The sequence below is a fragment of the Telmatherina bonti genome (assembly GCF_933228915.1).
Source record: "Telmatherina bonti genome assembly, chromosome: 5".
NCBI lineage: Eukaryota > Metazoa > Chordata > Actinopteri > Atheriniformes > Telmatherinidae > Telmatherina > Telmatherina bonti.
In genome coordinates this window covers 6,433,492-6,455,514 of record NC_136623.1, presented here as the reverse complement: position 1 = coordinate 6,455,514, position 22,023 = coordinate 6,433,492, and the positions used below count along the sequence as shown (strand labels likewise).

The 22,023-nt window shown below is 46.9% G+C and overlaps 1 protein-coding gene across 2 annotated transcripts in view; it reads left to right on the top strand.

Moving 5' to 3' along the window:
* Positions 1 to 1,550: 1,550 nt before the first annotated feature.
* The window catches only part of gramd1a (GRAM domain containing 1A), a 46,764-nt gene continuing 26,291 nt past the window's right edge, over positions 1,551 to 22,023 (top strand). The window contains exons 1-9 of one of the 2 annotated variants that reach the window (XM_079240376.1): positions 1,551 to 1,685; positions 2,729 to 2,841; positions 9,735 to 10,508; positions 14,686 to 14,905; positions 17,341 to 17,361; positions 17,435 to 17,519; positions 17,611 to 17,714; positions 17,860 to 17,955; positions 18,104 to 18,184. In XM_079240376.1, coding sequence (XP_079096502.1) covers positions 10,084 to 10,508; positions 14,686 to 14,905; positions 17,341 to 17,361; positions 17,435 to 17,519; positions 17,611 to 17,714; positions 17,860 to 17,955; positions 18,104 to 18,184 — 1,032 coding nt within the window. In that variant the 5' untranslated portion in view covers positions 1,551 to 1,685; positions 2,729 to 2,841; positions 9,735 to 10,083. Of the gene's footprint in view, positions 1,686 to 2,728; positions 2,842 to 6,241; positions 6,481 to 9,734; positions 10,509 to 14,685; positions 14,906 to 17,340; positions 17,362 to 17,434; positions 17,520 to 17,610; positions 17,715 to 17,859; positions 17,956 to 18,103; positions 18,185 to 22,023 lie in introns of those variants that run through there. The other variant, XM_079240377.1, reaches the window with a different exon arrangement.

Here is a 22,023-nt window from a genome sequence, read left to right as displayed (position 1 = left end):
CCCCGATCCATAACCCTGTATCATCACAGAACCTTGATCCATGACCCGGTATCATCAGAACCCAGATCCATGACCCTGTACCACTACAGAACCTCAATCCATGACCCTGTACCACCACAGAACCTTCATGCATGGCCCCGTACCATCAGAACCCTGATCCACCACCCCGTACCATAAGAACCCTGATCCACAACCCTGTATCATCACAGAACCTCGATCCATGACCCGGTATCATCAGAACCCTGATCCATGACACTGTATCATCAGAACCCTGATCCATGACCTCGTACCATCAGAACCCTGATCCACCACCCCGTACCATCAGAACCTTGATCCATGACCCTGTATCATCACAGAACCTCGATCCATGACCCTGTATCATCAGAACCTTGATCCATGACCCTGTATCATCACAGAACCTCGATCCATGACCCCGTACCATCAGAACCCAGATCCATGACCCTGTATCATCACAACCCTGATCCATGACCGTTTATTATCAGAACCCTGATCCATGACCCCGTACCATCAGAACCATGATCCATGACCCCGTACCACCACAGAGCCCTGATCCATGACCCTGTATCATCAGAACCCTGATCCATGATCCCGTACCACCACAGAACCCTGATCCATGACCCCGTGCCACCAGAAATGATGATGATGATATTGATGGTAGTTCTGGATGAAATTTCCTCCAGAATGGGTGAACAGTTTTATAATATTGTGACTGCAGACGGATAAACAATGAAAACCTTGAGTCTTTCAGTGGAATTTTAGCAGTTTGGCCACTGTCTCCTGCTTTTATTAGAAAAACAACACATCATCCTTCTGTCTTTGCGTTTCGAAGACTCAGCCTGTCATGGATGCTCTTTAGAGTAACGTCACGAATAACAACCTTTTAAATCAGACTAATAAAGTGATGAGATCTCCTCATTAGTTCTTATCTGCGTTGATATAAAGGTCGGACAGTCAGGAAAACAAGGGCAGAGAAGACGAGCCCACTCTGGCTGAAGGTCTCCACGTGCTTGCTGACAAAACACCGTGACGGTTCGTGTGGGCAGGGTGAATGTCTGGCAGCGTGTGGGGTCGAATTAAAGAAGTCGTATAAATATTTTTCAGAAATGTTCCGTAGTGTTGGCTGCATTTGTGCGTTTGTGTGTTTGTGTGCTTTGGAGGTCACGGATGTGGTCATGTGACGCAGCCAGGTGACAAACTGAGCTCCTCATAAGGGTCCCTGCCCCTTCAACCTTGTGTCAACACACAAATGACAATAAAAACCAGAGTGATGATGACATGTACCTCACCCAGACGCAGAAACCCCCCAGGTTTCAAGGAAATGTTGATATGTAATCAACCTTGCATACATGCGGGACCCAACACGCACAAACAGAGCAGGTGACACACATCCTCTCTCACCACTCTGGTGGTGTTGCTCTTATTTTTAGCACAGATCGAGTTTCCATCGGTGGGATCGAGCAGGCAGAGACGCTGGGCTGCACAACTCCCTGCAGGCCAGAGGCGAGAGGCTGGTTTCCCAGGATGCACATGTTAGACGGAGCTGCGACCGGAGGCGGCCGCGGGAGAGCCGGGAGGACGCGACGCACTTCAGCAGCCGGCGGAAACCTTTAAACTGCAAGTCACCGTGGTCAGATTGATCTGAAAGGAAGCGGCTGCTGATCCAGGTAAAAGAAAAATGGCTCGTTTTAGAGAAAGTAGCTGAATGTGCTGAGAAATGTGAAAACTGTCTTCATCAGGATGTGAATTTGTCAGCTTTAGTTGATGTGTCAAACATCCATTTGGAATCAACTAAAACGTTCAGATGCAGATTCATCTTTGACTCAAACGGCTAAAAACTCAACAGATATTCTCCTCATAAAGTTGCTTTAAAGGCTGATTAAAAGCAGAAATCTATTGTTTTCCACTTCATTCTGGTCTCAGATCTGCAGCTTTCTGCAGGATCCAACAGGACTGTTATGACATCCACGGAGAACAGATGATTTATGCCAACGTTCTGCAGGTTTTCCAGTTTATTGATACGAAAAACATTTTTCTGCTGAAATGATGAGTCCAGAACCTGCTGAGACCAGACAGTCTGACAGGCAGGAAGCAGGGTGTTCGCTGGAAACTCTGCATGTCAGCAAGGAGGCAGAAACTGGACACGTAGGGGGCAAAGAGGAAGAGTCCGGATCTGAACCCCAGCAGAGACCTGAACCAGGACCTGGGAGATGCATCTGAACCTTCAGCTGATCCATCTACTGTTGGCCGAAGACTCATCAGAAGTGGTCTCCATGGAAACCTGGCTGCTAGAAAAAAACGGAGGTCATATGACCCAAGAACTGGACTGAAGATCAGTGGAAATAAGTCTGATGGAGGGACGGATCTTCCCCAGAACCCGGACCTGCGATCCAGAAGCTGTGTCGGATCATCTCGAGAGAGAACAGAACTAAAGGTAGAAACATCTGAAGAAGAGTTTTTAAAAGTCCTTCAAGGATGGGAGAACCGTTCCTGGATGAGAACAGAGAGCTTCTGGAAGAACGTCCGAAATGATGAAGAAAACTGATCCGACCAAATATACACTTTGAGGATTTATTAAAAAAATATGTAAAAGCTGAACTAAAATACATCCTGCACAATAATCACAAAATAAAACCTCAAAGAGCCTCGACGGGTAGAATTCACACATATCTGACAGAAATTAAAGTATGATTTTCATCTTCATGTCCAGACAAGGTGACCTGTCATCGTCTCGGCTTGGTGTTCATAGGAGAAGACATCTGATCTGCTGCTGGTATCAGTCCATCAGAACGAATGAAGTGATGCTGCTGCAGCCAGGAGGAGGTGAGGCGCTCTTTCACAGAACTATCTGGAACTTTTCACATCATTTCTAACAATCCTTTACGCAGAAAACAGTCAAACAGAAAGGAAACTCTGTAAAACAGGATTGTCGCTCCAGAAATATGTAGAAAGAAATCAAAGGTAAGACTTGAAGCTGCTTCAATCAACAGCTGGACATTTATGTTTGTGGTCAATTTCTTTCCAGATCAAATCCTGATCATTTAAACTTCTGTGATCCTCACCAGACACTTTATCAGGTCCACCTCCTCGTACCAGCTTGGACCCCTTTTTCTTTCAAAACTGCCTTCATTCTTGGTGTCATAGATTCAAAAAGTAGAAACATTCCTCAGATCTTTTGCTCCATGTTGACATGAAGCATCACACAGTTGCTGCACATGCATGATGAGAACCTCCCGTTCCACCTCATCATGATGAGAATCTCCCGTTCCACCTCATCACCATGAGAACCTCCCGTTCCACATTATCATGATGAGAATCTCCCGTTCCACCTCATCACCATGAGAATCTCCCGTTCCACCTCATCACCATGAGAATCTCCCGTTCCACCTCATCACCATGAGAATCTCCCGTTCCACCTCATCACCATGAGAATCTCCCGTTCCACCTCATCGTGATGAGAATCTCCCGTTCCACCTCATTGTGATGAGAATCTCTCGTTCCACCTCATTGTGATGAGAATCTCTCGTTCCACCTCATTGTGATGAGAATCTCCCGTTCCACCTCATCGTGATGAGAACCTCCCGTTCCACCTCATCACCATGAGAATCTCCCGTTCCACCTCATCACCATGAGAATCTCCCGTTCCACCTCATCACCATGAGAATCTCCCGTTCCACCTCATCACAATGAGAATCTCCCGTTCCACCTCATCACCATGAGAATCTCCCGTTCCACCTCATCACCATGAGAATCTCCCTCTCCACCTCATCGTGATGAGAACCTCCCGTTCCACCTCATCGTGATGAGAACCTCCCGTTCCACCTCATCGTGATGAGAACCTCCCGTTCCACCTCATCGTGATGAGAACCTCCCGTTCCACCTCATCGTGATGAGAACCTCCCGTTCCACCTCATCACCATGAGAATCTCCCGTTCCACCTCATCATGATGAGAATCTCCCGTTCCACCTCATCACCATGGAAATCTCCCGTTCCACCTCATCATGATGAGAATCTCCCGTTCCACCTCATCATGATGAGAATCTCCCGTTCCACCTCATCCTGATGAGAACCTCCCGTTCCACCTCATCGTGATGAGAACCTCCCGTTCCACCTCATCGTGATGAGAATCTCCCGTTCCACCTCATCATGATGAGAATCTCCCGTTCCACCTCATCACCATGGAAATCTCCCGTTCCACCACATCATGATGAGAATCTCCCGTTCCACCTCATCATAATGAGAATCTCCCGTTCCACCACATCACCATGGAAATCTCCCGTTCCACCTCATCATGATGAGAATCTCCCGTTCCACCTCATCACCATGAGAATCTCTCGTTCCACCTCATGATGAGAATCTCCCGTTCCACCTCATCATGATGAGAATCTCCCGTTCCACCTCATCATGATGAGAATCTCCCGTTCCACCTCATCGTGATGAGAATCTCCCGTTCCACCTCATCGTGATGAGAATCTCCCGTTCCACCTCATCGTGATGAGAATCTCCCGTTCCACCTCATCGTGATGAGAATCTCCCGTTCCACCACATCACCATGGAAATCTCCCGTTCCACCTCATCATGATGAGAACCTCTCGTTCCACCTCATCGTGATGAGAACCTCTCGTTCCACCTCATCGTGATGAGAATCTCCCGTTCCACCTCATCGTGATGAGAACCTCTCGTTCCACCTCATCGTGATGAGAACCTCTCGTTCCACCTCATCGTGATGAGAACCTCCCGTTCCACCTCATCGTGATGAGAATCTCCCGTTCCACCTCATCGTGATGAGAATCTCTCGTTCCACCTCATCGTGATGAGAACCTCCCGTTCCACCTCATCGTGATGAGAACCTCCCGTTCCACCTCATCGTGATGAGAACCTCCCGTTCCACCTCATCGTGATGAGAACCTCCCGTTCCACCTCATCGTGATGAGAACCTCCCGTTCCACCACATCTCCAACCAGTCTGTCCATCCTCCGCTGACCTCTGACATAACAGCTGGATTTTCTCCTCAGACCTTCCCTGGAAACCAGCCGCCATGTGATGGTCTGATTAGATATTTGCATGAACAAGCAGTTGAACAGGTGAACATGATAAACTGGCTGGTGAGTGTACCTGCACAGCTTTAAATATGCAAAATAATCTGCAGTGATGGAAAGAGCTTTCATGTTACTGCTGCTGATTAGCAGGAAATAAGAACTTATCAAAATAAGCTGTAAAAACCCGTTTAAAATTCAAAGCAAGTATAAACCAGGTATGCTGGGTCTGATTTATAAAGCTATGATGCTCAGCTGTTGAGTGAAATGGTTTATCTTGTGTTTATGACTTGTTTTATCTTTTATGAGCTGAATGAACATCAGGAACGTATTTCCACAGTGCTGACAGTGTGTTTCTACCGGGGTTGGAGTGAGGTCAGGGATCAGGCTGAAACGATTGCACCCACTCTCACTGCCACCAGAGGGCCCAAAGCTTTCAATTCATTCATACAAATCAATTAATTCTTGCTCACAAATCTCCCTTTAAATAAACTCAGAAATTCTTCCAGATCTTAATTATTGTGCATTTTTTCCTCTGTATTTTGGTCTCAGGCTGAGCTTAGACAGTCTGTCGCTGGGAATTTATGGGAATATGATAGAAAGTCGGTTCTCCTTCAGGAAACCCGGAGCGTTTTCGTCTTTATTCATCCTGGAAAATGCGGCATACACAGTTTTAACTGTGTCTTTTGAGATTTAAAAGGATCAGGAACCGATTGGTACCTGTTTGTGGTGGATTCTGTGTGATATAAACGCTCCTCTTCCTCCGCCACATCTTCAGCACAGTTATTTTCTCAGGGCTGTACCACAAAGTTTACTGGAGGGGTGATGGTTTTATTATGATTGATTCTGTTTGTATCTTCTCGTGAGCTAATTAACTTTTATCCTTACAGTATTGTTTTATACCCTATAATTTATTTGTTTTTGTGTTTCAGTTAAATAAAACGAGTTATATATATTTTGTTATCAGGTAGAATTATCATACACCCCCCCCCCTCCGTAAATTAAATCAACCCGCCGACTAACTGACTTGGTTCCACTTTTCACAAAAAGCGCATTTGTCTGCCCCTTTAAACCCAGTTAGCTGGACTTTTAATGCAACGCTAACTCTGGTTTTCATCCTTAAATTAAGTTTCATGTCTGTGTTTTTAAATGGGGCGTTAAAAGTGAAAATGGAAGAAGTTAGGGTCGCACTTTCTCCGCTGGTAATGTTTTTGTGAGCTGCGGAGACCCGGGTGGCAGACGTTAGCGTGCTAGCTGCTAACGGCTAACTGTTAGCAGCTAACGGCTGCTAGCCTCTCTCCGCCTGACAATGTTGATGTGTTCCTGTGAAAAAGTGGATTTTAACATCACCTCGCGCTCCGTCGCGCGGCTGGTTTTCGAGGCCGAACAGGATAATAGAAACGTTGGAAACTCGTCCAATGGGAGGTAGGAGATGAAACTTTAGGGGAAAGTTTTTGTGTTTTTCTTTGAACTTCTCTCCTCCTGCATCTGCTTGACGCGCAGCCTGCCTGCTTTCCTGTGAAACATCAACCTGTGCAGCGAGGTCTGGCTGTGGATTTATGGTGGATTACCCTCAACAAACAAGTCTGTGCCAAGATTGTTCTTGTTCAAACAGATCATATCAAACAGTGTCAGACGGGCTCGAGCCCTTTCCCTGCTTTAAAGGCAAACAATGGAGTAACACACACACACGCAACCCCTGCTGGAGAGTGCATGTGTGTGTGTGGTTGAAGATCAGGAGCTGATTGTAGTAATTACGTCTGATTATTGTGTGTAAGAGTTGTGTTTCTGCAGGGTGTGTAGCTGTTGTGTGTTTTTTCTGTCTGTTGTCAGGTTGTGTGTTTTTTCTGTCTGTTGTCAGGTTGTGTGTTTTTTCTGTCGTACCAAATGCTGGATAAGCAGTTTGGAAACCAGTTAAATGCAACCCGAGATGAAGAGTCACGTTGTGTTGTTGCTTATTTACTAAAGCGGAGAGTTGTGTGTCTGCACAGTTTCCAGGAGGAAAGACATCAGAAACGGCTGCGTTTCCGTCGCCCCCAGAATCACGTAAAACTAGTGCTGGGCGAATATGGCTGAAAAATATTGAGTCAGCCTAGGAGTTTACCTGAATTTAAAGGGCAACTAAACAAGCTGTTAAACGAGATTGTAAAAAAAAAAAAAAAGAGATGCAGACGCTGCCACTGTAAACATTATAAGAAACAACATGTTCGCGCTTCGTGAGTTTCCACTGTGAGATAGTTTTTAACTTTTGATCATACATTTAAGAATAAGCCTCACTTCACTTGTGTAACTTTCTTCTAAAATAAAAAAAAAAAAAATAAAAGTGCCTCTTGGAAGAAAATTAGTGATTCCTTTTAGAGTATTTTGACATTAAATAATCAAAACAATTTCCCACATTGGCATGAGGTAATAAAAATGAATGTTTCTTTACACTTAAGTGCTTTGAGAATATTGACCTCTTTGGTTCAAAATACTTTTTTTTTTTTTTTTTAAATTCCTGAATGTCAATTAAAGCTATGTTTCTAAAATACATGTATTATTACATTCTTGCAGTTTTTTTTTTTTTGTGTTTAATTTTCACATTTTTGGCAAGAAAGACTAGCCTGTCAGCTGCATCTGGCTTCAGACCCCTGTGGCATGGGACAATCCCCCCTCCCACACTGAAAACCCTGCGTTTCCATGACAACTAGAACTGCGCAAAATCTAAATATCGCCATAAAGACCCGCTAATGGAAACACCTATATTTTTAAAAAAAAAAAAAAAAGTCTCAAATATTACTAAAAAGTTTTTACGATCTCAAGAGGTGGTTTTTTGAGACATTTCGATATCGAAATCTATTTCAAAATTGTAATGGAAACACTTTTTTGCATTTACATGTCCCCAGACGTGACGTGGGGGTCATGACTAGTTAATTCCCGGTAAAGATGGCGCGGTGTGGAATAAACAGAGTTTTAGATAAGAAAGTGAGGAAGAAAAGCTTCGAAAATTTGAAGCAAGTTCTCCGCAGCAAGCAGAAAACCCTAAAATAATGCTACTTTCCCACATTGCATAAACCGCAATTTTTGTAAAATCTCACGAGAGAAACGAGATTTTACGACACATGATGCTAATGTGCTAAACATTGTTCAATGGAAACACAATTGTTTGTCAAAACTTACAAATATAGTTTTTATTTTGTATTTTGCAACAAATGGAAATGTAATGGAAACGCACGCAGAGGGTGCACTTGTTAATCGTTGCTAGCTGCCATAATGTTGTGTTGATGCGTTTCTGTGGGAAACCAGCGGGAGTGCGCTAACGTCACTAAAAGGTACGGAAGGCATGAAGGTGCTGGCGGGGCAAAAAAAATTCTGATTTTCATAAAAATAAATCTTCATAAACAGCAAATTCGAATTAATCTATTAAATTGATTGATTGCCCAGCCCTACATAAAACATAAACATCGCAATCAAAACCTGCTGCTACGTTTAGAATAACCTCTCAATCGGCATTTTTACTTGGGATGGGAAATCGGATTTTTAAAAAAAAAAAAAAAATCGAATTTCAGGATTTTTTTTGCTTCACAGTTTAAACAAAAAAAAAAAAAACAATACAAAAACTCCATGATAAAATGTCATTTTTATTGTTTTCATTGATCTTTTTATTTGTTTTCTTGGGCGTTACAGCAGCAGAACGACGGTCTGGCTGCGGTGTTGTTTTTGTCTGAATTAAAATTAAGAAAAATGATGACCAGAAGTTTTGTATATTTTTTTTGTTTTAGTTTTAGTCTGCAAAAATCAGCAATATCTAAGAATTGTTAGAATCGCCATTTAAATTGAATTGGCACCCAAAACACAGAATCGAATCGGGACAATAACATATCAACACACCCCCAGTTTTTACGCCTTTATAATGTAGTTTTTCAGTCGTGTCCATCAAGAAGTATATCGCTTAAGTGGACAATGTGTTCCCTGACGCAGTTCGGGGGTCAGGTGACCAGTTCTTTTACCATAAACCTAAAACCAAACATCCTTTCCTGCTTTGTTTCTGTCGGGTCGCAGTAGAACAAGTTAGACTTTTCAACCAATCAAAACATTGCAGTGTCCCAAGCCCCGCCCCTTTTTGGGGCTTTTCGAAGCTCATTTCCTCCTAATTCTTTGTAAAACTCTGCATTTCGGTGCTGTTTGCTGTGAAGGATGGAGGTTAGAGGGTTTTTCTAAATGTGTTCCTATCAGCAGCTTTTCGCCAGGATATTTAGTGATTCCAGTCATGGAAACGCAGCGACTGAGAGGACTGTACAGTCGGGTGTACGTCCATCTGTCTGAAAGGGGTTCATGCAAGCAGATCCGCCACAGAACCAAGGCGTTGCCATGATCCAGTCCGGATCTTCACAGTCCTGCAGAAACAGATGAACTCAACTTTTCCACAAGATGAGCTGATAGCATGGCTGCACCTGGATGCAACATCACCTCGATGTTCGCTTGGTTTAGTCTGTTTCTGTGTTACTTAAAGGGAGATTTGATCAGGATTCTAAAACAAAGTCTCTGCCTTGAAAGACTTCATAACATCCAGCCTCCTCCACCACAAATGAACCCCATCGATCAGCCTTGTTGTTGTCACACGATATCTCGTATTCCCAGAACTGTCAGTCGGGATCGAAGACGGGTCGGGTTGAGTCTCTGCTCTTGTCATCCCCCAGGTAGCTTCCTGCAGGTCTATTCGTTTCTGGATCTCCAGCTCTGAGATGAAACATTCCAGCCTGAAGTCGGCTGACGGGCTGAGAGCGGCAGGCGGCTGCAGGAGGACGGCATGACGGGACGTTTTAGACGATAACAAGGACACGAGACTTCCTGCTGCATCGGTTTGCTGTTCGGATCAGCTTGTGGGGAAAGTTTTTTTTTACCTCACAGGAAGTATGGTGTCCCTGAAGGGAGTGTTCTTTTTGCTTTTTGTAATTTCCCTTTGTGAGCCAACACGGCAACGTCTCTGTGAGAATCTGCTGTAAACCTTCTCTGGACGGCACTGTTGTCGCTCTGAGAACACTTAAGATGACCACGTCCTCTGCTGTACCGGAGGGTTTCTCTCTGACCCGGCCCATCCCCGTCCCAACGCTGACCGTCCTGCCGCCGTCCTCCGACACAGAGTCCTGGTCACGCTCCCCCAGCCCCAGACAGTCCTGCTCTGGCCGCATGACCCGGTCCCACCGCAGCCGGACCCGAACCAAGAAGCAGACCAGAGAGGAGCGAGGCTGCCCCGCTAAGATGCCTCACATTGTTGCAACGGTTCGCCAGCGAAGCCCCTCGCCCTCCGTAGCCTCTCTAAAGGAAGGAGTCGGACAAGGTCGGGACAGCCCCTCGCATGACCGCCTCCTGCCGCCACCTCGCTCCTGGTCTCGAAGTCCCTCGCCGAGCCGGCGGTCTCGCTGGTCCCTGCGGAGCCTGCTGAGCAGAGACTCTGACTGGGATGGCTGCAGGTTAGTGTGCAACAGTTAGAAAGTCATGATGAAAGAAGAGTCACAGGGCTGAGCTGCTAGACCGCTGCACCAATCGACCCGCTCAGCCCGGTGCAGTCAGCTGCACCGGTCGACCCGCTCAGCCCGCCGCGTGCAGTCAGCTGCGCCGGTCGACCCGCTCAGCCCGCCGCGTGCAGTCAGCTGCGCCGGTCGACCCGCTCAGCCCGCCGCGTGCAGTCAGCTGCACCGGGAGCAGATCTGAAGTGTGGAGAACAAATCCTCCCACCTCACAGAGCTCAGGCAACTTTTACTCAGAGCTCCACCAGGACGCAGCGGGGACTCCTATTAACCCTAAAGAGGACAGGTCATGCTGTCAAAGTCCTGATAATGGAGGTGATTTGTGGTTGATAAGGCAGCGCGCCGTCTGCTGACGTAACCGCCACTTTTATGAGGTCAGTGTGAGACTGAAGGACACGGGAAGTCTTCAACAAGCAGCTCCGTTATGTAAACTGTAAACAAAGACAGCGAGACACTGCTGGGGAAGACGGGGGCTGGAGGCGGGGCTTGTCAGCCCTTTATCCTTCCTCTGAATGATGACATCACCGCCAGCCAATGGGAGCGGGCTCTGGGTCTGATGATGTCATGTGAGTCCAATCAGACGAGGCGGTGTGCACGGCTGCAGAGGGCAAGCAGAGGGTGTTTCACAGGAACAGCTGTGTCCTTGTCCTCCTTGTTCACACGTTGTTTTATTGACCCACTTACATTGTTTGGCTGCGTGCAGCATCATAAGCAGACGGAACGATCCGGATGGATTTATGACCAGATGATAATGAAGAGGAGGAGGATGATGATGATGATGATGAAGGCATTAGGCTAAAAATAGCTTGATAGATTCACTTTTTCACAAGATAAATCTTCATTCTTTTCTTTAAGGAACAGTTCTGCAGACTTCCTGAAAAACTTCCAGAGATCTTCTCAGTCCAGATGGTTCCAATTAGTCCCTCTTTGTTTCATTCATTCATTCAGCTCACCGGTCCCTCACAGACATCATTTATTTCTGTTTTATCACTCGGAGCTGGACAACATCCGCCAGACCCGTTCAGGTCCTGGTTCTGGCCAGGATCAGACCTGTTCAGGTCCTGGTTCTGGTCTCTGCCTTGTTCCACCACGTCTCCAGTCTTTGTGCTGAAAAGCAGGAAACCACCTTGTTGTGGAGAACAGGCGGCGTTTGCTGCCGTCAGGAGTGATTCAGGTTTATCGTGGAATAAATATTAAAAATAAAAGTTTTTACTTTCAGGAATATGGAAGACGTTTCTCGTCTTCTGGTCTGTCTCCATCTGCGTGTTCGCCTCGCAGCTCGCCGTTAGCGATGAGCTACACCTGCTGCTCCACGCCGTCTGGGACGGTGTGCAGGTTTTATATCTGATTCAGAGCAGAGTGGCAGGAGCTGCTACAGACTGATGCATTGTGGGACTTTTCTCAACTCTGAAGGTTCCTTCTTGTTCAGGAAGTTCATCTGCTTCTTGCTCGCTCTGAAAACTGCAGCAAAGCCACATTTATGTCCTCACATCCTGCGTTGCAGCGACTGCTCGCCGCCGACACGGCTGCAGATTACACCCAGGCCAGGCCAGCATGGATTACCATGTGGACTCTAATCCTGGGAGGTGGACGCAGACTGGGGGGGCTCTGGACCCCGGCCAGGTGGACGCAGACTGGGGGGGCCAGGTGGACATGACCTCTCTGTTTGCTGCAGGTTGTGTTTCTCTGGTTCTCTTCTGCAGCTCAGTAGAACAAGCAGCATGTCTGCTGAACTGATGATGCTCATTTTAATCTGCACGAGATCAGAAGAGAAAAGCAAGGCCTCATTCATCTGCTGGAGTCTCCTCCTCCTCCTCCTCCTCCTCTCCTTAGCAAAGGGATTAGGGATGGCTGCAGAGACGGCAGCCCGCTCCTGCATTCTGCACACACGGCATCGGCGTGTCCGAGGTGGAAGGAGCAGTTCGGCTGCGATGGGAATTTAACCTCCGACCGCGGGACGGTCGACCATGTTTCCATTTTTAATCCGGGTTTGAGTGCAGGAGACCCGGCTACAGGAGCGGCCGTCTGCCCCCGGATCCTCCAGGCTCGCTTCCCCCGCAGCACAGCGCGCTTTATCCGCCGCAAGCTGCGTGTTTCCCGGTGGAAAGCTGCGTGTTTCCCGGTGGAAAGCTGCGTGGTTCCCGGTGGAAAGCTGCCTGTTTTCCCGCAGGACATCAGCAGGACCTGGAACACCTCATGACATGTTCGAGTAAGTGGAATCCAGCGAGAATTTCCCGGTGGGGTGATGAGCGCGTGCCGGCCGGTGCAGCGGGCTTTTAGCCCTCGTGCAGCGGGGTTTTTTAGCTCTTATTAACCGAATCCCGTGGGATGAACCGCACCGGTTCCGTCCGAAGCATGAACATACAGAGAATCAGAAATGATAAGATATTGTCTGATGAATTGGATCGATACTAATTTACCCCCCTCCCTCTTCTTCCTCCTCCTCTTCCTCCATCCCTCCATCCTAGTTCCACAGCCTCCATCTCTGCAGCGTCCTTTGCGGTTTTACTGTGATCCAGCCTGCTGGTTGGCTGTCTAACATGTTATCATGCTGGAAACCAGCTTATGAAGCAGATTGCATGCTAGCTGTTAGCGGATCATCTGCTAGCTGCTGACTGAAACCTGGACATGTTCGCTCTGTTGCTGCAGCGAGCTGTGGTCCAGAGGAGACGGCGTGTTTCTGGACATGTTTGCTCTGTGTTGCTGTGGTCCAGAGGAGACGGCGTGTTTCTGGACATGTTTGCTCTGTGTTGCTGTGGTCCAGAGGAGACGGCGTGTTTCTGGACATGTTTGCTCTGTGTTGCTGTGGTATGCCGTAAGAGCCACATGACCAGTTACTTCCAGTAAAGATGCTTCTGGGTGACTTCTCTCTGTTTCAGCCCAAACATTTGCTCCAAAACACACAATATGTCCGTCCTCGACGTCCTTGCAGGATCAGATCTTAACAGATCTCGTACTTTGTCGCAGTTTCACTTTGTTGAAATTGGAGAAATTTTGCTTTTGTTTGGCGTTAAACTGTGATGGAAACACGTAAATCTTCCCAGTGTTTTACGTCAAACTTTTCATTTTAAAGGAAGTGGAATAAAAAGAGCTGAACATTAAACATAAATATTCTGAGAACCATCCAGCTTTAATGAAGCACCTGCAAAGAGATCTCTTCAGACCTTTTCTGTCTCCACATCAAACTATTATATAAAATATCATATCTAGACGATTACAAACATAAGTCGAGGTTAATCCCTTATGTAATCTTATACCATCAATATAAAAGCCAAATATTTTCAGTCCAGCGTGGTGTAAAGAGCAGCAGGAATTATCTATCGTGTGTAATAACGGAATAAATCTCAGCTTAGGTTTATGTCTAACATAACTAGATAATATAGCATCAGAATAAAGTAACCAGAAATGTGAACAAATCTCATGTTTTCAGTCTGGATTTCTCTCAGAGGAAAGGAATAAAAAGGTTTTGGGAGCTCTACCTGGAATACAGAGGCTTCTGTCTGCAAACGACACCAAAAGTCTTCTTTAAGAAGGCAGGAGAAGCTAGCTGAAAGACGCGTAGTTTCCGTGTTTATCTGCACGTTAATGCTGCTGCAAACCTGAATCTGTCTGTCCATTAGTTCACGTTATTCATGCTGTCGCACATTTCCGCGTGTTTTAGCGTGAAAATGTTGCGTGAACGTGTAGCTTGGTGCAGAGCGAGGATAAAAACGTGTCTGAACAACGAATCTTAGAAAATTCTGATGTTTTGGTTTTTCTCGGTGATGATGTAACGGTCACACTGCAGTCCTGAGCGTGTGCGGTTAAACCCCGCGTTACCGAGGCCTTTCTTCACTCGCTCATGTTTTTCATGTGTTCACCAGACGGGAATGAACCCAAGCTGAATGACAGACTTCTCCTGCAGCTCACAGTAAACGTCTGGTGGTAAGAGGCTTTAAATGTCGTCTCTGTGTGGCTGCAGTATCGCTGAGACTCTTCTTCAGATCATACCGGAAAGGAAACGCCTGCAGCTCTTCTTCACAGCATGACCTTAAAGTCGTCTCAGAGCGGAGAAATGAAAGCTTTTCCTCCGTGTTCCCCTGAGATAACCCTCTCTCTCTCTGCCTTCTCTCGTCCCCAGCACGGCCAGTAACTCTCCACGCAGCACCCCCGGCAGCTCCCCCTCCCTGCGGCGCAGGGTCCTCGGGGGAGGCAAGGCCAGCGAGAGCGAAGGAGGAGGGGAGAAGAGCACCGGAGGAGGAGGAGGAGGTTCGGACAGCCCGCTGCCCTCCATACCCTCCGCCTCTTCCCTTTCGTCCGCGTACCCACTCGCTTCTCGCCACTTCAGTCGCAATGCCAAGGTAACGCCGCCGTGCAGGGCATGGGGGTCTGGTCTATAATACCGGTCTGCTGCTACGGGGTCTACGGGGGACGGCCCGGGTCTGGTCTATCCTACCGGTCTGCTGCTACGGGGTCTACGGGGGACGGCCCGGGTCTGGTCTATCCTACCGGTCTGCTGCTACGGGGTCTACGGGGGACGGCCCGGGTCTGGTCTATCCTACCGGTCTGCTGCTACGGGGTCTACGGGGAACGGCCCGGGTCTGGTCTATCCTACCGGTCTGCTGCTACGGGGTCTACGGGGAACGGCCCGGGTCTGGTCTATCCTACCGGTCTGCTGCTACGGGGTCTACGGGGAACGGCCCGGGTCTGGTCTATCCTACCGGTCTGCTGCTACGGGGTCTACGGGGAACGGCCCGGGTCTGGTCTATCCTACCGGTCTGCTGCTACGGGGTCTACGGGGGACGGCCCGGGTCTGGTCTATCCTACCGGTCTGCTGCTACGGGGTCTACGGGGGACGGCCCGGGTCTGGTCTATCCTACCGGTCTGCTGCTACGGGGTCTACGGGGGACGGCCCGGGTCTGGTCTATCCTACCGGTCTGCTGCTACGGGGTCTACGGGGGACGGCCCGGGTCTGGTCTATCCTACCGGTCTGCTGCTACGGGGTCTACGGGGGGGCGGATGGCGGAAGCATCTCAGCTTTTTGTCAGGCGGTTTTGGTGGCGCCTCATGGTTTTCACATGAAGCAAAACAACTTTTAGTGTCCAGAACTTCCTCCAGACCAGCGGTCCAACTGTCGGTCGCGTAAAAAATACACTCTGTATTTATTTAAAGAAATGTGGGATTTTCAGCAGAACGAAACTATTAAAGAAAAAATGCTAATTTGTCCACATTTAAACAACTTGGTTAGAACACGTCTTGTCTAAAAGCTGAATGTGGCGTTATCTCTGTGAGAGAAGCTGATTTGGTCACATTGACGTCACAGCTGTGACCCGAAGAACCACGTTATCCTCCTCTGTTTATAAAGATTCTGACAGTTTTCCAGCTAAACATGGAGGAAACACAAGACCGGTGTTGGAATAGGGGGGGCGATGGATGGATAACTCTTTGTCGTGCTTTTATAACCTGTTAAGCACTTTGTTACATGTTACTGCAGGAAAAGTGCTTTATAAATAAAGTTAGATCTGATCCATGGCACTATTAATCCCTCAGTCAGCGCGTTGGGGTCCTGAACGCCAGCATACGTCAGGTTCTGGTTCTGGAAGGTTCTGTTGGAGAACCACCGATGACTTTCAGCAGCTTGTCGTCTGATACGTCGTCATGACCTCCTGGACCTTCTCTGCTGAACATCTGCAGTCGCTCAGCTGCGGGTCCCTCCTCAAACACACTTTCCTCTCCGCACTGAGGACGTACTTCCTGAACACATCATGGTTTTAGCCAAAGTTTTTTTATACAGCAGTTTTCATACAAAAGTAGCACAAAAACAAGGTTAAAAACCTGCCTTCACATACAAAAATATAGAATTTACCCAAAGTCTAACACACTTATCACACACACTCACATAGATAAAACACTCTCATCAAACCAGTCTTGGGGATCCACATTGGCACACAAAAAAATAAATAAAAACAGAAAAATAAATAAATAATTTAAATGACAATCATAAAAGAAAAGTCCATGCAAAGTGCATGTTTTAACGCAGGACTAGATATCCAGGTGGGCCAGATTGTCAAATAACAAAATGATCAGAGCCAGTAAATAAAGTAAGGGAAAATAAATCAGTAAAAATAAAGACACATTTACATTTAGAAAAATAAGTATTTATTTTTGCTATTTTAAATTCAGTTGCACATGAGGACTTCTGCTTTAGTGGAACCACTGGTTCTGATCTGCTGGTTGCAGATTTAAAAAGCAGAAAGAAGCGCTGAGATCTCGCTGTGGCGCACGCCACACCTCAGCTGGATCCTGGAAGGCAGGGATTCTCTCTGCTGGGTCGCAGACCCGTCTGAACTGGACTTACTGCGCAAAATGCTGCCAGGAGGTGAAAATAACTTGCTGATCTGAAGGAAACTTAACTTTGTGGATCGGAATCTTTTAGTTTGATGTTTCTGGTTGAAACCTCTGCTAGCTGTGTATTCTCAGCTGATTGATGTACCAGGTGGCGAGGGATTCACTTCTCTGCTGAGGTTTCTACCTGAGGCAGGAAAACACCAACACAGACCCTGAAATCTGGCTAGAAATATGTGTACTTCTACGTAAGCTTTCATTCTGTAGGATCTCCGGTTAAAACATTAAATCTGGAACATTTCCATGGATCTGGGTGAGTTAGTTGTGAAGGTCTGATGGTGGGTCTGGAACCAGACCAGTCCAGATCACTGCCATACTGCTGCGCTGTCAGTCAAACTTTGTTCCTGCAGAAACATCCGACACTCAGGAAGTTCTTCTTGTTTCTTTGCAGAAAATGCAGAGCTGGTACAACGTAAGTACACGTCAGCAGCAAATCGGTGTTGGTAAATGTGCAAACGGTCGCTGTGAGCTCTCTTCTCTCCCAGGTTCTCAGTCCGACTTACAAACAGCGCAACGAGGACTTCCGTAAGATCTTTAAGAAACTTCCGGACACGGAGCGGCTCATTGTGGGTGAGGCAGGCTGACTGGTTGAAGGGTTTCCTGGAGCAGGCAGGTGTCCTCGCTCAGCTGATCCGGTCTCTTTTCCTCTTTCTTTCCTCAGACTACTCGTGTGCTCTGCAGAAGGACATACTGCTGCAGGGGCGCCTCTATCTCTCCGAGAACTGGCTCTGTTTCTACAGCAACATCTTCCGCTGGGAAACCACTGTAGGTCATGCTCTCACTGTGTACACACAGGCTCATACAGCCCAGTTACTGTCCCAGCTCCCAGCAGATAAGGCAGATATGTTCCCAGGTCGATATGTGACAGATAAGAGTCAGACAGGAACATGTCCCGCTCTCCTCTGTTCAGATCACCATTCTGCTGAAAGACGTGACGTCTATGACCAAGGAGAAGACTGCCAAGCTCATCCCGAACGCCATCCAGATCAGCACCGACAATGAGAAGGTATGACTCGACACTTCTCTGCCTGGAAAGGCGTGAAAACTGTTTACACGCCTTGCTTCCCACCAAGAGAAGGAGCTGACGGAGTTCGTCTCCCGCAGACTTTAACCTATTTCTTCTTCTGTCTTGTCGCCTCTGTTCGTCCTCTCAGCATTTCTTCACGTCGTTCGGGGCGAGGGATCGCAGCTTCATGATGATTTTCCGTCTGTGGCAAAACGCCTTGTTGGAGAAGGTAAAGCTTGGAAAAAGCTGTTTAGTTTGTTTTAAATACCTGGAATTACCTCCATACAGTTATTTTCATAATCGACTGGTCGCCAGTTATTGTGTCGACTAGCGGGATCAGCTGTAAGTTGTAGCTTTTAGCAGCAGCATAACCTCTTTATATTCCAGCGTGACGTGTTATCTCAGTTTTTCATTAAATAAAGACGATGAACTTGTCGTCCGTTGGTCAGCTTGTAGTGAAATCAGAAAAACAAGGTGCTGCGCTGAAGTAAACGGTAAATACTTTAGTAGGTTTGTCTTCACACAGCTACATTTCTAAGTACTGAAAGCTACTGGACCTAATGCGGCAAAGAATAAACTGATGTTAGTTTAGCTTTTAAAGCAGCGCAGCAAAACATCTGCAGCTGTCAACCTTTTTAAACTCTCCAGGAAACCACAGGTACGATCGTTTCAATCTGATAAAAGTATTTCTGTAGCAGAGCATAAAAGATGCGATAAGCAGGTGTTAACATTTCATATTGGGAAACCTGACGTCCGATCAGCTGATCGAAGCCAACGTGTCAACAACGTAGGTTCAGCTGAGAGTAATTCCAGACCATCCAGGTGACGTCGTGCTGAAAAAAGATGCTGAACAGAGAAATCCTGAATATTTCTCATCTGCTGCAAAAACCTGAAACGAAAAAAACGCGAGTCGGACGTCCGAGGGTTAACATGCTGAGTATACTGTGTTCCTATTGGTCAGGTTTCCTGATTAGCATCATTCACACCGAATGACGTCACTTTCACCGCTCTGTGTACTGTTTAAGTACTAGTACATCATGCAGTACACGAGCCGGAATACTGAGTACTAGTACATCATGCAGTACACGAGCCGGAATACTGAGTACTAGTACATCATGCAGTACACGAGCCGGAATACTGAGTACTAGTACATCATGCAGTACACGAGCCGGAATACTGAGTACTAGTACATCATGCAGTACACGAGCCGGAATACTGAGTACTAGTACATCATGCAGTACACGAGCCGGAATACTGAGTACTAGTACATCATGCAGTACACGAGCCGGAATACTGAGTACTAGTACATCATGCAGTACACGAGCCGGAATACTGAGTACTAGTACATCATGCAGTACACGAGCCGGAATACTGAGTACTAGTACATAAAAGGGAACAGTACTACTACTAGTACATGGAACAGTACTACGGTGTACTAGTACACGGAACAGTACTACGGTGTACTAGTACACGGAACAGTACTACGGTGTACTAGTACACGGAACAGTACTACGGCGTACTAGTACACGGAACAGTACTACGGCGTACTAGTACACGGAACAGTACTACGGCGTACTAGTACATGGAACAGTACTACGGCGTACTAGTACACGGAACAGTACTAGTACATGGAACAGTACTACGGCGTACTAGTACACGGAACAGTACTACGGCGTACTAGTACATGGAACAGTACTACTACTAGTACATGGAACAGTACTACGGTGTACTAGTACACGGAACAGTACTACGGTGTACTAGTACACGGAACAGTACTACGGTGTACTAGTACACGGAACAGTACTACGGCGTACTAGTACACGGAACAGTACTACGGCGTACTAGTACACGGAACAGTACTAGTACATGGAACAGTACTACGGCGTACTAGTACACGGAACAGTACTAGTACATGGAACAGTACTACGGCGTACTAGTACACGGAACAGTACTACGGCGTACTAGTACATGGAACAGTACTACTACTAGTACATGGAACAGTACTACGGTGTACTAGTACACGGAACAGTACTACGGTGTACTAGTACACGGAACAGTACTACGGTGTACTAGTACACGGAACAGTACTACGGCGTACTAGTACACGGAACAGTACTAGTACATGGAACAGTACTACGGCGTACTAGTACACGGAACAGTACTACGGCGTACTAGTACATGGAACAGTACTAGTACATGGAACAGTACTACGGTGTACTAGTACATGGAACAGTACTACGGCGTACTAGTACACGGAACAGTACTAGTACACGGAACAGTACTAGTACATGGAACAGTACTACGGTGTGCTAGTACATGGAACAGTACTAGTACATGGAACAGTACTACGGTGTACTAGTACATGGAACAGTACTAGTACATGGAACAGTACTACGGTGTACCAGTACACGGAACAGTACTACGGTGTACTAGTACATGGAACAGTACTACGGTGTACTAGTACACGGAACAGTACTATGGCGTACTAGTACACGGAACAGTACTAGTACATGGAACAGTACTACGGTGTACTAGTACATGGAACAGTACTAGTACATGGAATAGTACTACGGTGTACTGGTACATGGAACAGTACTAGTACATGGAACAGTACTGCGGTGTACTAGTACATGGAACAGTACTACGGTGTACTAGTACACAGAACAGTACTAGTACATGGAACAGTACTGCGGTGTACTAGTACATGGAACAGTACTACGGCATACTAGTACATGGAACATTACTAGTACATGGAACAGTACTACGGTGTACCAGTACACGGAACAGTACTACGGTGTACTAGTACATGGAACAGTACTACGGTGTACTAGTACACGGAACAGTACTATGGCGTACTAGTACACGGAACAGTACTATGGCGTACTAGTACACGGAACAGTACTACGGCGTACTAGTACACGGAACAGTACTAGTACATGGAACAGTACTACGGTGTACTAGTACATGGAACAATACTAGTACATGGAACAGTACTACGGTGTACTAGTACATGGAACAGTACTAGTACATGGAATAGTACTACGGTGTACTGGTACATGGAACAGTACTAGTACATGGAACAGTACTGCGGTGTACTAGTACATGGAACAGTACTACGGTGTACTAGTACACAGAACAGTACTAGTACATGGAACAGTACTGCGGTGTACTAGTACACGGAACAGTACTATGGCGTACTAGTACACGGAACAGTACTGCGGTGTACCAGTACATGGAACAGTACTGCGGTGTACTAGTACACGGAACAGTACTAGTACATGGAACAGTACTACGGTGTACTGTACTGCGGTGTACTAGTACACGGAACAGTACTGCGGTGTACCAGTACACGGAACAGTACTACGGTGTACTAGTACACAGAACAGTACTAGTACATGGAACAGTACTGCGGTGTACTAGTACATGGAACAGTACTACGGCATACTAGTACATGGAACAGTACTAGTACATGGAACAGTACTACGGTGTACTAGTACACGGAACAGTACTGCGGTGTACCAGTACACGGAACAGTACTGCGGTGTACCAGTACACGGAACAGTACTGCGGTGTACTAGTACACGGAACAGTACTGCGGTGTACCAGTACATGGAACAGTACTGCGGTGTACTAGTACACGGAGCAGTACTGCGGTGTACTAGTACACGGAACAGTACTAGTACATGGAACAGTACTACGGTGTACTGTACTGCGGTGTACTAGTACACGGAACAGTACTAGTACATGGAACAGTACTACGGTGTACTGTACTGCGGTGTACTAGTACACGGAACAGTACTAGTACATGGAACAGTACTACGGTGTACTGTACTGCGGTGTACTAGTACACGGAACAGTACTGCGGTGTACTAGTACATGGAACAGTACTGCGGTGTACCAGTACACGGAACAGTACTGCGGTGTACCAGTACACGGAACAGTACTGCGGTGTACCAGTACACGGAACAGTACTGCGGTGTACCAGTACACGGAACAGTACTGCGGTGTACCAGTACACGGAACAGTACTGCGGTGTACTAGTACACGGAACAGTACTAGTACATGGAA